Source organism: Gopherus evgoodei, chromosome 7 (genome assembly GCF_007399415.2).
Source record: "Gopherus evgoodei ecotype Sinaloan lineage chromosome 7, rGopEvg1_v1.p, whole genome shotgun sequence".
NCBI lineage: Eukaryota > Metazoa > Chordata > Testudines > Testudinidae > Gopherus > Gopherus evgoodei.
In genome coordinates, this window is record NC_044328.1 from 84,478,754 (window position 1) to 84,491,774 (window position 13,021).

General features: G+C 44.1%; 1 protein-coding gene across 9 annotated transcripts in view; it reads right to left on the reverse strand.

Annotated features, from left to right (window-relative positions):
• Nucleotides 1–13,021, reverse strand: part of DOCK3 (dedicator of cytokinesis 3) — a 612,097-nt gene that overhangs the window by 193,560 nt on the left and 405,516 nt on the right. For all 9 annotated transcript variants that reach the window (XM_030569027.1, XM_030569026.1, XM_030569028.1 and 6 more), the window contains exons 13-14: nucleotides 2,376–2,464; nucleotides 352–477 (exon numbers count right to left, since the gene is read on the reverse strand). In XM_030569027.1, the coding sequence (XP_030424887.1) occupies nucleotides 352–477; nucleotides 2,376–2,464 (215 nt within the window). The remainder of the gene's footprint in view (nucleotides 1–351; nucleotides 478–2,375; nucleotides 2,465–13,021) is intronic.

The following is a 13,021-nucleotide window of genomic DNA, read 5'->3' on the forward strand; positions in this document are numbered from 1 at the left end:
TGGGGAAGAAGGGGTGTGATAACTCTCCCTAGTTCTGAAACAGACAGCCCTACACTTAGACTATGCAGGGATTTCGAATTAAAAAAAAAAAGAACAAAACAGTTTGTTGAATACATGTTATGTATGTCAATTTAATGCATTCTATTATGGTTCTGTACTGCTTCAGTGAAAAATACTTCAAATTGGCAATAAGTATGCTTTACTGAAATCTGGAATTTGTAATATGGAAACATCCAAGGCATCTCTGACATTATTGTCCATCCTTGAGTGAAAAACCATCTAGTTATCAATGATTAAGAAAGATTGTGAATAATAGCATCTGCATTTTACAGTTCGAGGCGATCTACCTACCTGGCATTATGACATCAGGGAAACCAAGTTTTCTGGTAACAGACACCCCCCTGTTAAAGATCATGGGGTTCTCCCTTCGAATCTGCTCCATGTCCCCACGAAGAAGCTGTAGAGAAATTATAAGTCCTGCAAGAAACAAAGTTATTTATTTTTCCAGATCCGAGAGTTATAACTTACTTCACATCAAGCTATATGTGGGAAATAATGGCTTGTATTACATACAGTATGTACAACATGATAATACACACAGCATTTTTTTTATTTGAATAATATCATGTATCTAAATCTGAAGAAATGCTGGAGAAACCAAACTGTTCTAAAGAACTAGTTAGGAGCATAGTGTAATGTTATACAGGACTGTGAATTTGGAAGTAAAAAATTAAACATTGCAGGTTGACTGTAAAACACTTATGAGGTACTATGTTTTTTCCTGGTACACACTAGGCTAGAGCCACTTGGGAATAATAACGTAAGCCTTTATCTTAATTACCACATCAGTACAATGCTATAGGGTTTCCTTGAACTGTCTCAGCCCAAGTGGTTAAAGTTTTGCAAAGTTATGAGCAACTGTAAAGAGAGTCTTATAACAAGAAGTGTTGGGCGACCTTACCTATAGGTGGCATTACAAACTCTACCTATAACATAACCCTGCTTGCTAACTGCTTCATTTGCCTTCAGCAGTACTTAATGCCCTTTATGCTAATGTGAATTACTGCAAATTCAGTGACAGCATATTTGATATGTAAACAACTGAAATCCAGAAGAGATTAGGATTTAAACCTCAATGGGGTCCTGCTGAATTATAAATTTATTTTGCAACAAAAGCAAAACTGCCTGTACCTTTAAATGACTGTACATTAAGGGTAACATACAGTAGCATTTGGAATGGAATAGCAATTGCATTTCCAAATTAGCTATCTATGGCACTTATAAACTGAGGAAGCTGACAGGATAAGGAGAAAGATTAATTTACTCAGCAAATCACAAATTTATCTTTAATAGATTTATTTAATTTAAGAAATCTGGACTCAGAATACAGTAAGAACTCTGCCAAGACAATAACTCCCCTGGCTATATATGAAGCACTCTGCGCTGCAACTATTAGAGCTAGTGTTCATGATAATTAATCTTCAGGTATAAATTCACTGGTCTCTCTCTGGAAAAATCAGATAAGTATCTTAAAGAAATGCAATGTTTATCCCTTCACAAATAGATTCATGGTGTCCTAAGATGAGAGTGTCTCAGGTATGTGTCACTGCGGGAATCTTCATGGGAATACTTAGGTGGTATGATCCAGAAAAATCAAGAGAGATTCTAATTACATTTTTGAGTCCTGTACAAATCCTTCAGCTCCTGTGGAACTTCCCTCGATTTCTATCTAGGAACACTTAATAAGAAACATTGCTCCAAATGGATATTTAAAATATTTTTGCCATTGCAGTTAGCTGCTGATATTGTACACTTTCCTTGGTTACTGGTTTTCATAAGTAAGGGTAAAATGCCTAACAAAAGTAAGAGTGGTCACAAATTAAAAATCAGAAAGCCACTAGTAGCCTCCATTTTGATCTACAGACAATGACATTGTACAGATATAATAAAGGAGAGACTTTAATGTGCAGAATCTTTATTAATGCCAATAGTGCATGAGCAAGACAGAGTCTGCATTGACTTTCTGTATTCAGGGCAAATTTGTAGGAGTGGTAGTTAGAGATTTTTTTTTAACCTGTAAACTGAAGAAATTTTATATGGAAATTATTAAAAACACAAACATTGAACCCCAAAATGCTATTTTCAGAGAGTCAGTTTTCAGAGTTGTAATGCAGTATAAATCTTTACCTGACAAAGTACGAACACCAGCACAAATAAACAAACAACTAGAAAGAATGTATGATAATTGGCAATGGGCTAGGTGTCACAGCATATCTTGTGGAACTTCTCTGCCCACTAAGAATTCTCAGTCTTATCAAACTACACTTTAAGGGTTCTCTAGCCAAAAATAAATACATAAAATAAAAAAAAATTACCATAGTTTGAGCTGGGTGCTGTGTACTTGGTACTGGACTTGCGGATAATGTTTTCATGGATCTGATACCATTCATTTTCATTGTTGCACCTAAAATAAAAGGGACACCAGTTAAAGTTACCTGCTCTTTTTTTTATCCAAATGATAAAAAGAGAGAAAGGTTTTACTGCATAAGTTGTATGATTCTGTTTTGTGGGAGAAATCCAACACAAGCCTCTTTTTAACAGACAATAATGGGACATTGGGCCACAAGGGAAACCAGTCTTGTCTCATCTTCCAGTATTAATCTCTTTATCTTGGACACTTTTGAGCCTGTGGTGGCTTCTGTAATTTTGGGAAGAGTTTCATATTGCACATTATGATACAGTGTGGGAAAGTTTGCACACTTTTTAATTGAATTTTGAAAAAAAAAAAAAGATCAATTTAATCCTAAAATTAATTGCTGCTATTTATTACCCTTTCACATTTGGCAACAAATCAAGTTACATCCCAAAACTTAAAACAGGGTAATTGAAAGGTGAAATAACAAAGAGACTCTTGAGTATTTCAGTTATTTGCAAAAAGTCTTATGCTAAACTATGTTGAACAGACTATCTAGCAATATAAGACAAATCCAAAAAAACTATGGGATAACAAACAAAAATCTACAGAGAAAGAGAGAGTTTCTTTTGCTGGGATTGGGGAAAGGTTTCTTCCAATTATTTATTCACCATCAGCCCCCGTGCATATGTAATTTGAATTAGGTCCTGCAAATACTATTACAGTATTGTATTTATAAAGTCAATATAATGATATATTTTCAAAAAGTTTCCAGGATAGCAACTACAATATGTTTACTCATCTATCACTAGTACATAAGTTAAGTCTATTTTTTCATTGATTAAAAAAGTCAACTATTGATGTCAGTCCAGATGATGCATTGGTAATTTGTTCTACGAATAAATGTCATTTAACAATATTCATCTAAGATAGCCAACTGTACTGATCTTTAATAGTACAAACCATCCAGACACATTTCTGAGCTAGTCTTAGGAGAAATAATGCCTATGAGCAGGGTACGTTCTGAAATATTTTCTAACCAATATATCTTGGCCATGGTACTAGCTGCTTCAGATTTTATTGCAGAATGATTATATAATAATGCATACATCCACAGGATGTGTAAAAGCTGATGTCTCCTGTTCCATTTTTACAGATTGTTGATCTTCCACTTTTTACAGTTAGCTTTTCTATGTCCCATCCACTTCTGATCTCTTCTTCAACTTTGTTCTCTCAAACAGTAACTTAAAAATGAATGTTAATAATGAGTAATTAGAAAGGCAACGAAGCCCTCATCTACACTACAGGTTTAGGTCAAATTTAGCCGCATTAGGTCAATTTTATAATGAATGCATTTACACAAACAAACATATTCCATTGACCTAAAGGACTCTTAAAATTGACTTAAAATCCCCGGCGAGGAGTCAGATTTGGGGTAGTGCGGATGCAAATTGATGTCATTGGCCTCTGGAAGCTATCCCTGAGTGCTCCAATGTGACCGCTCTGGACAGCACTTTCAACTCCAATGCTGTCATAAACATACAGCTAAGGGTAGCATAAAATCCCTTTTTACTCTGTAAAGGGTTAATTCTTCTTTTACCTATAAAGGGTTAGGAAGCTCAGATAACCTGGGTGGCACCTGACCAAAAGGACCAATAAGGGGAGAAGATAATTTCAAATCTGTGGGGGAAGGTTTCTTGTCTGGTTTTCCCAGAGTCAACAAGGAAACAGGGCAGGGAAAATATATCTCCCTAAGCCATATCTGAACTAAGCATCTAGTCTTGCAGAAATAGTAAGTAATAGCAAAGAAATGCGTTAGATTGCCTTTTGTTTTAGCTTTTGAATTTTCCCTGTGCTAAGAGGGAGGTTTATCCCTGTTTTGGAACTTTAAAGTTTTGCTTAGAGGGGAAATCCTCTGTGTTTTTGAGTCTTTTGCTATTCTGTAAAGTACTTACCATCCTGATTTTACAGAGGTGATTCTTTTACCTTTTCCTTAATTAAAATTCTTCTATTAAGAACTCGATTGATTTTTCATTGTTCTTAAGATCCAAGGGTTTGGGTCTGTGTTCATCTGTACCAATTGGTGAGGATATTATTCTTAAGCCTTCCCCAGGAAAGGGAGGTGCAGGGCTTGGGGGAATATTTTGGGGGAAAAGGACTCCAAGTGGTCCTTTCCCTGATTCTCTGTTTAAATCACATGGTGGTGGCAGCATACTGTTCAAAAACAAGGTGGAATTTGTGCCTTGGGAAAGTTTTTAACGTAAGCTGATAAAAATAAGCGTAGGGGAATCTTTCATGCAGGTCCCCACATCTGTACCCCAGAGTTCAGAGTGGGGAAGGAACCTTGACAGATGCACTAGTCAGGTACACAGGAAAAGCCCTGGGAACTTTGCCCCGGGAACTTTTGAATTTCATTTCCTGTTTGGTTTCCTGGCGAGCTCAGCAGCACTACATGTCCCCCCAGAATCGTAAACAAGCTCCAGCATGGAGCTAACAGGAGACATTGGATCTGATTGCTGTATGGGGAGAAGAATCTGTGCAGGCAGAACTCCGATCAAAAAGAAGAAATGCTAATATATATGCCAACATCGCACAGGGCATGATGGACAGAGGCTACAAAAGGGACACACAGCAGTGCACGTGAAAGTCAAGGAGCTCAGGCAAGCCTACCAAAAGACAAAGGATGCAAACGGTCGCTCTGGGTCAGAGCCCCATACATGCCACTTCTATGATCAGCGGCATGGCATTCTAGGGGGGACCCTACCACTACCCCACCACTGTCCATGGACACTTGCACCATACTGGCAGGCGCTCAATATAAAAGGCAAAATGTGACCTTGTACCTAAAGCACATGTGTTGTCTGCTGTGAATTGCCTGATTCACTGTGAAAGAGTCTACCTTTTGTTCTCAGAAATGTATCATCTTAAATTTTTCTCTTCCTTTTTTATCCCCCCGCAGGTGCAGAAGTTTCTATGCTCCCCCTATCATCTCCGTTCCTGAGATTATTGCAGATTAGAAGGTGAAAAAACCGCACTTGCGATGACATGTTTTCCAAGATCATGCAGTCTTCCCGCACTGACGGGGCACAGCTGAATGCATGGAGGAATTCAGTGGCAGAGTCTAGGAAAGCACTAAGTGAGCATGATGAGAAGAGGCAGGATGCAATGCTAAGGCTAATGGGGGAGCAAACGGACATGCTCAGGTGTCTTGTGGAGCTGCAGGAAAGCCAACAAGAGCACAGACTGCCACTGCATCCACTGTACAACTGCCTGCCCTCCTCCTCAAGTTCCATATCCTCCTCACCCAGACGCCCAATGCCCAAGAAAGAGGGGGGAGACTCCAGGCAACCAGCCACTCCACTCCAGAGGATGGCCCAAGCAATAAAAGACTGTCATTCAAACAGTTTGATTTGTACTGTGGCTACAATAAGCAATGTGGCCTTGTCCTTCCCTCCTCCCCCACCCCACCCTACCCCACCCGGGCTACCTTATCAGTTATCTACATTTTTTTTAATTAATAAAGAAAGAATGCATGGTTTCAAAACAATAGTGACTTTATTTCCTTTGCCAGCTGTGATCGAAGGGAGGAGGGTGGTTGGTTTACAGGGAATTAAAATCAACAAAGGGGGTGGGTTTGCACCAAGAAGAAACACACACAACTGTCACACCGCAGCCTAGCCAGTCATGAAACTAATTTTCAAAGCCTCTCTGATGTGCAGCATGCCTACCTGTGCTCTTCTAATCGCCCTGGTGTCTGGCTGTTCAAAATTGGCAGCCAGGCGATTTGCCTCAACCTCCCACCCCACCATAAACATCTCCCCTTACTTTCACAGATATTATGGAACACACAGCAAGCAGTAATTACAATGAGAATACTGGTTGCGCTGAGGTCTAACTTAGTCAGCAAACAGTGCCAGCGAGCTTTTAAATGTCCAAAGGCACATCCTACCACCATTCTGCACTTGCTCAGTTGAACTGCTCCTTACTACTGTCCAGGCTGCCTGTGTATGGCTTCAGGAGTTATGGGAGCAAGGGGTAGGCTGGGTCTCCACGGATAACTATTGGCATTTCAACATCCCCAACAGTAATTTTCTGGTCTGGGAAGTAGGTCCCTTCTTGCAGCTGCTCAAACAGCCCAGAGTTCCTAAAGATGCAAACGTCATGCACCTTTCCTGGTCATCCCACATTGATGTCAGTGAAACGTCCCTTATGATCCACCAGTGCTTGCAGCACCATTGAGAAGTACCCCTTGCGGTTTATGTACTGGTTGGCAAGGTGGTCCAGTGCGAAGATAGGGATATGCATTCTATGTATCATCCCACAGTTAGGGAAACCCATTGTAGCAAAGCCATCCACTATGACCTGTACATTTCCCAAAGTCTCTATCCTTGATAGCAGAATGTCACTGATTGCATTGGCTACTTGAATCACAGCAGTTCCCGCAGCAGATTTGCCCACTCCAAATTGATTCTCGCTGGCCCCCCATGCGTCCCCCTCACCATGCTTGGGCTCTGCGGCTCCTGGGAGTCTGAGCCACCACCACCGCTGCCCGTCCCAGAGCAGGCTCAGGGCCCTGTGCCCCGGCGGCTCACACGCCCGGGAGCCGCAAAGCCCGAGTGTGGTGAGGGGGGAGCCAGGGGGTGCACGGGGGCCGCCGACTGCATGCATCTGCTGCAGCCTGCAGGGGCCCTGGTGGGGTGGGGGCGCTCCAGGCTGCAACCTGGGCAGAAGGGGCGGGGGGCGCAGCTGCTCGTTGTTAGTGGTGCCGCCACTTTTGCAGGGCTGCTGCCCTCCTGTGCCATGCTAGCTCCTCCATGGCTGGGGCTTGCTGCCCCAGCAAGCTGACACTTTGGCTCTCCGGTGCTTCCAGAAGGCGGCTCCTCCCTGCCGAGCCAGGGCACTACTTTTTTAGGTTACCATATTTCAACAATCAAAGAAGAGGATGGGGGGAGAGCCCCACCTGAGCCTTGCCCCATCCACTCCCTCCTACTTCCCACCCCCTAAGAACTCCCAACCCCCCCGCTCCTTTTCCCCTGACTGCCCCCTCCTGAGACTCCCCCACCCTAACTGCCCCCCTAGGACCTTACCCCCTACCCATCCCCTGGCTGCCACAACCCTTACCCACACCCCCACTCCCAGACAGACCCCTGGGACACTCACACCCCATCCACCCACTTCCCACCCCTGACAGCCCCGCCCAGAACTCCTGACCCATCCAATCCTCCCCCGCCCCCCAGAACTTCTGACCCATCCAACCTTCCCCCTGCTCCCTGTCCCCTGACTGCTCTGATCCCTCTCCACACACACACACCCTGACAGCCCCCACCGAACTCCTGACCCAGCCAACCCTCCCCCTGCTCCTTGACTGTCCCCCAGGACTCCCCTTACCACCATGCCACTCCAGCTGCTGGCTTCACGTGGATCCAACCAAACAAGCTGCCAAGCACACAGCCCCTCCCCTGCAGAGCTGCAATGTGACACGACGCTGAGGCACGGGGAAGGAGGGAGCGGGGGAGGGACTCTGCCAGCTAGAGGCCAATGGGAGCAGCTAAATCAGGCTCAGCTGCCCAATCAGCTGCTCCGCACTCTGCGTGAGGAGAAGGGAGAGGAGGGAGGAAAAATCCCGGACAGTTGCACTGGCCCTGGGCGAACCCGACAGCCCCACCACGCCACTTGCCCGCGGGCCGCACAGTGAGCCCACGCGGGCCGCATGTTGTGCACACCTGTTGCAGACAGTATTTTTTTCTTAGATTCTTATATATTAGGTGGGTAAATTTAATTAATGGAGATTACTGCAACTCTATTTTCCTTATTCTTAAAGTTGCTGAAGAACTGAACAGTAACTGACTACCCAAGGTCATTTAGTGAGTTGGTGACCCTCAGTCCTTTGCTCTAACCATTGGAACACAATGAATGAGTAAGACAAGCAACCACAATAGCCAGCATAAAATATGCAATAGAAGACTGGGAAAGCAAGGAGATATACAGCTTGGAAAAAGCACATGGTCTCCCCTCTTTCCTCAGAATCTAGGGAGAACAGAACATTGTCTAAAGTGAATACAATCCATTTGTTGAAGTCCCATTGGTAACTGAGCAATGAGAGGCTCTGACAAATTTTACAATCCCTTAAAGGCTTGACATTTGTAACTTCTTCATTTGCCAGATCAGCCAATACCTTGAAGTATTACACAGGTGTAAAAATACTTATACCAGACTTGCTGCTTTGTCAGGCTTCCTTGAAGCTTTCTAGGTCTACAAGATTGCAAGAGCAACTTGCTATAAATATATGTATATCTCATAGAACTGGAAGAAACCCTAAAGGGTCATGGAGTTGAGTCCAGCCCCCTGCCTTTGCTGGCAGGACCAAGTACTGATTTTGCCCCAGATCTCTAAGTGGGCCCCTCAAGGATTGAACTCACAACCCTTAGTTTAGCAGCTCAATGCTCAAACCACTGAGTTATCCTTTCCCCCAACTGTAACATAGCCACAGGGCAGAAAGAGCCCATAAGACTTCTAATCTCCACATTCATATAGCAGCTCTACAGCTTTAATGAAAAATATAGGTCTCTTCTATAAAGACAGTTTAGCAAAGCAGACAAATTTACACCTAGATGAAGAGTAGCTTATGGGTTTAGTGATTTCAGTGACTGATGACATTAAGTTTCATAAGAAGAGTAGATTTACCAGTTTTTCACAGATCTTACTAATAAGACATTTTATGATGACTTGGGAGCTTGCAGAGCAGGAGCTGCTGAAACCTTGTACAGTATGTGTTTCACTGTTTCTTCCACTTCGCTGCTGACCTCTTTACTTTAAGAAATTAAGTCACCTAGCAAATGCTACATGAAAACTATGCAAAGGGACTAATATGAAGCAGTAACACAAGAAAATTAATTGTAAAATATCCAAGTTAAATGGAGACAATTAATACTGTGCTGAAAACATGTATTTTTAAATTCCGATTCAAAATTTTTTCTTTAAGCAGAAATTTAGTCCTGGAATTATGACAATCTACATTTATGGATAATTTTTTTAGGGTACAAAAATGTGGAATGAAATTTAATTTTGGAACTGACATGTGGGATGACATCTTTGGAAGATATATGAAACATGTCAGGGATGAGTTATGATGTGCTGAGTGTCAATACATCTTGCTTCATCCTCTAACCACTGGAAAAATGATAATAGCTCAGAGTTATAGGGCGAATATGTGAGCTGTGCACAGTTGTTTCACTTATGAAAAAAGTCAGTTTATAAAAACTTAAATATTACTAAGAATATGTACGTATTTACTTTTTAAAGTGAAATAACTCCTTAATTATTTTTTTAATAGAAACATTAGGGACTGATTAAACTTATCCTGTCAAGAACACAAAATTGACACAAAGGAGAAATTAGTTACTAGATGAGAATTAAAGTGTATATTGGGACATGTGGGGGAGCGGAACTAGCTTTCTGCCAATTTTCACTTCTTTGAGATATATGATATATAAGGAAGGCTTGAAATATTTTAATCAAAACAAAACATCCCAAACAACAAGCAACATGTTGTTGATATTGGAAACTCAAGTCTTGTATGCCCTTGAACCACAGAAAAGTAGAGTTGGAAGGGACCATAGAGAATAGTCTCCGATAACTGGAGAATTAGGCCTTAATCTACACTAGAAAGAGTTTGCAGGCAAAACTGCTAGTGGAGATGCAGTTTACACCAGTACCCTGAACAAAACCTGTCCTGGCTGTCATGGCTGAGGGGTGATCCATACCTTCTATCCCTTTTTGTCCCTGAGGTGACAGGCCTAACATCCTCCACCTCTCTCAAGGATGGACCCATGCAGTTCAAACAACCTAGGACAGGATCTTTGGGTGACAGCTTCTCTGTTTACCAACTGTGTTAACATGACAGGCCCAGCTGTTTTTGTCATCTGAAACCCCTTTTCTTCCAGGAGTCTGTGACAGCAGCTGATTAAAGTGACTCAGAAACAGCCTCTTCAAAACCAAAGCATTATTTATTCACCCAAATATATATATAGCACACAGAGCAAAGGGTAAAAACAATAAAGGCTGATATACACATACGCTTCCCCTTATGTAAACCTTAATATTTCCTTGAAATTTCTGGTAAGGTCCATTCAGCCCAGTTATCTCCAGCTCTGGGCTGAAAGAAGTGGTTGTGCTGCTGTATCATGCTCTGTATGTCCCTCTAGGTACTGCGCTACAGCATGGCCAGAGGGCAGCAGAAGAGGGTTAGAAGGAAGCCTTATTCCCTGTAGAGGGGAAAAAAGTTTGCTATAGACCAATTAGAGCACCTGAAGCCAGTCACCTGATAAAACCCCCCTGCTTCAATCAGACAAGTGGAGGTGTTGGAGCAGAGAGCAGTTTGGAGGAGTTGGAGCAGAGTGGATTGGTGTTGGAGCAGAGAAAAGTTTGGAGAAGTGCTGCGGTAGGCTAAGAAGACCAAGACCCTAGGTAAAGGGACATCTGGCTTGTGCAGAGGGAGGGCAGAAAGCCCCCACAAGCTGAAGGGCAGGAGAGAGAAGTAGCCCAAAGGAAAGAACTGCTAGTTCAAGTGGTTCACCACTATCACTAGGGCTCCTGGGCTGGGACCCGGAGTAGATGTGGGCCCGGGTCCCTCCCTCTCCACTCCCCTCCTCTAGGACACTAGTGGGGCAGTTAATATCCCAGTTCAGAGGCAAGAAACGGTGCCCTGAACCCCCCACAAGAAGAGAAAGTAGTGCCGGCAATTTGCCACAGTACATATACACTGCATGCTTCTTTCAGCACTATGCAGAGTACATACATACATGGTCCCCCTAGCACAGGGGTGGGCAAACTTTTTGGCCTGAGGGCCACATCAGGATTGCAAAATGGTATGGAGGGCTGAATAGGGAAGGCTGTGCCTCCCCAAACAGCCTGGCACCTGCCCCCTATCTGCCCCCTCCCACTTCCCGCCCCCTGACTGCCCCCCTCAGAACTCCCAACCCACCCTGCTCCTTGTCCCCTGACTGCCCCCTCCTGGGACCCCCTGCCCCAACTGCCCCCTTGGTACCTCCCTCATCTGACTCCCCCTCAGCCCCATTCAGAATGTGGCCCTGCGAACACGGGTAGAGGACTCAGGAGGAGTAGGGGCGGCAGGAGAGAAGTGGCGGTTTTCCCTTCAAAGTGACGCTTCTCTCCAGCTGGCTGCACCGTCACCTGGTGCGCCTCCTGAATCCTCCACCCATGTTCGCAGTGCTCCTGCCACCTGCACCTCCCGCCTGCTCCCCTGAGGCTGCGGGTGAGCCTTCCTCCCTGCTCTCCTCTGCCCACCCCCGTGGGGGGGGGGTGCCGGTACTGAGCTGCCCGGCGGCACAGTGAGCTGAGGCTGTGGGGGAGGGGGAACAGCAGGGGAGGAGCCAGGGGCTAGCCTCCCTGGCCGGGAACTCAGGGGCTGGGCAGGACGGTACCACGGGCCGTACTTTGCCTACCTCTGCCCTAGCATAAGTATAAATAGCAGTGTAGATGGTGAGGCACAACATAGGTGAATAAAGACATGCCTGAAGAATTATGTGAATACCTTACATACTCTCTGCTTGCCCAAGTCATGCCCCTCTGTTTGCACTGCTGTTTTTAGCAGTGTAGTGTCCCGCTGCCTCCTCACTGCTGGAGCCTTTACTGTCTGCAGGAAAAGACTCCCTCAGCCAGGAAAGGCTCTGACATTGGGAGGCAGCAGGGAAAGCCTTGGCCAGCTCCCCAGCTTTCCCTGCCACAGGGCTCAGCCTTTCACAGCTGCCTCAAGCTCCCAGAGCCTTTCCCTACCACAGTGAAAGGCTCTGGCAGCGGGAAGCTGCTGAAGCTTTTCCCTGCTGTCTCCCCTCACCAGACCCTTTCACCACCTGCTTTTCACTTTGGCACATAGCTATCACATACCATACATGCCATCACCACTGGCGTGTAGTATAGATGTAGGCTCATCTCCCCCTTTCTTTTTTCTAAGCCTGGAGTCCTTTAATGATCTAGTACCTCTTTGATCCTAGGCTCAGGCCTGGGAAGGATAAACCTTGCTAGCAGTGGCGTAGCAAGGTCCGAGAGGGCCCTGGTCCAAGAATAGATAGAGGTCTCCTTTCCAGTTCCAAAATCTAAAGTTTTGCTTACCTTTATCATCTTGGAAAATCATAATTTATCCATCATATTCATAAACACGCAGTCTGCATATTGTTCCATCACAAGATAAAGCATCCATATACAAAACCTAAGTATCATTTTACTAGTAAATGTTATCTAACTGAAAATCTGCACAACAGCAATCATGAGGCTTCACACATAAGAACATAAGAACGGCCATACTGGGTCAGACCAAAGGTTCATCAAGCCCAGTATCCTGTCCTCTGACAGCGGCCAATGGCAGATGCCCCAAAGGGAATGAACAGACAGGTTATCATCAAGTGATCCATGCTTATGTTGTATCAACATAAACATTAGTAATAAACACACATTGTATCAACATAAAAATATGTAACTCAAGTTTTGTGTGCCAAACTTAAAACTACACATAAAGCATGTCCCAAGTATACATGTAGTTTGCCAAAAAGCACAAAGATGTGAGTCACCATTGTGTTACTCCTGTCTCAA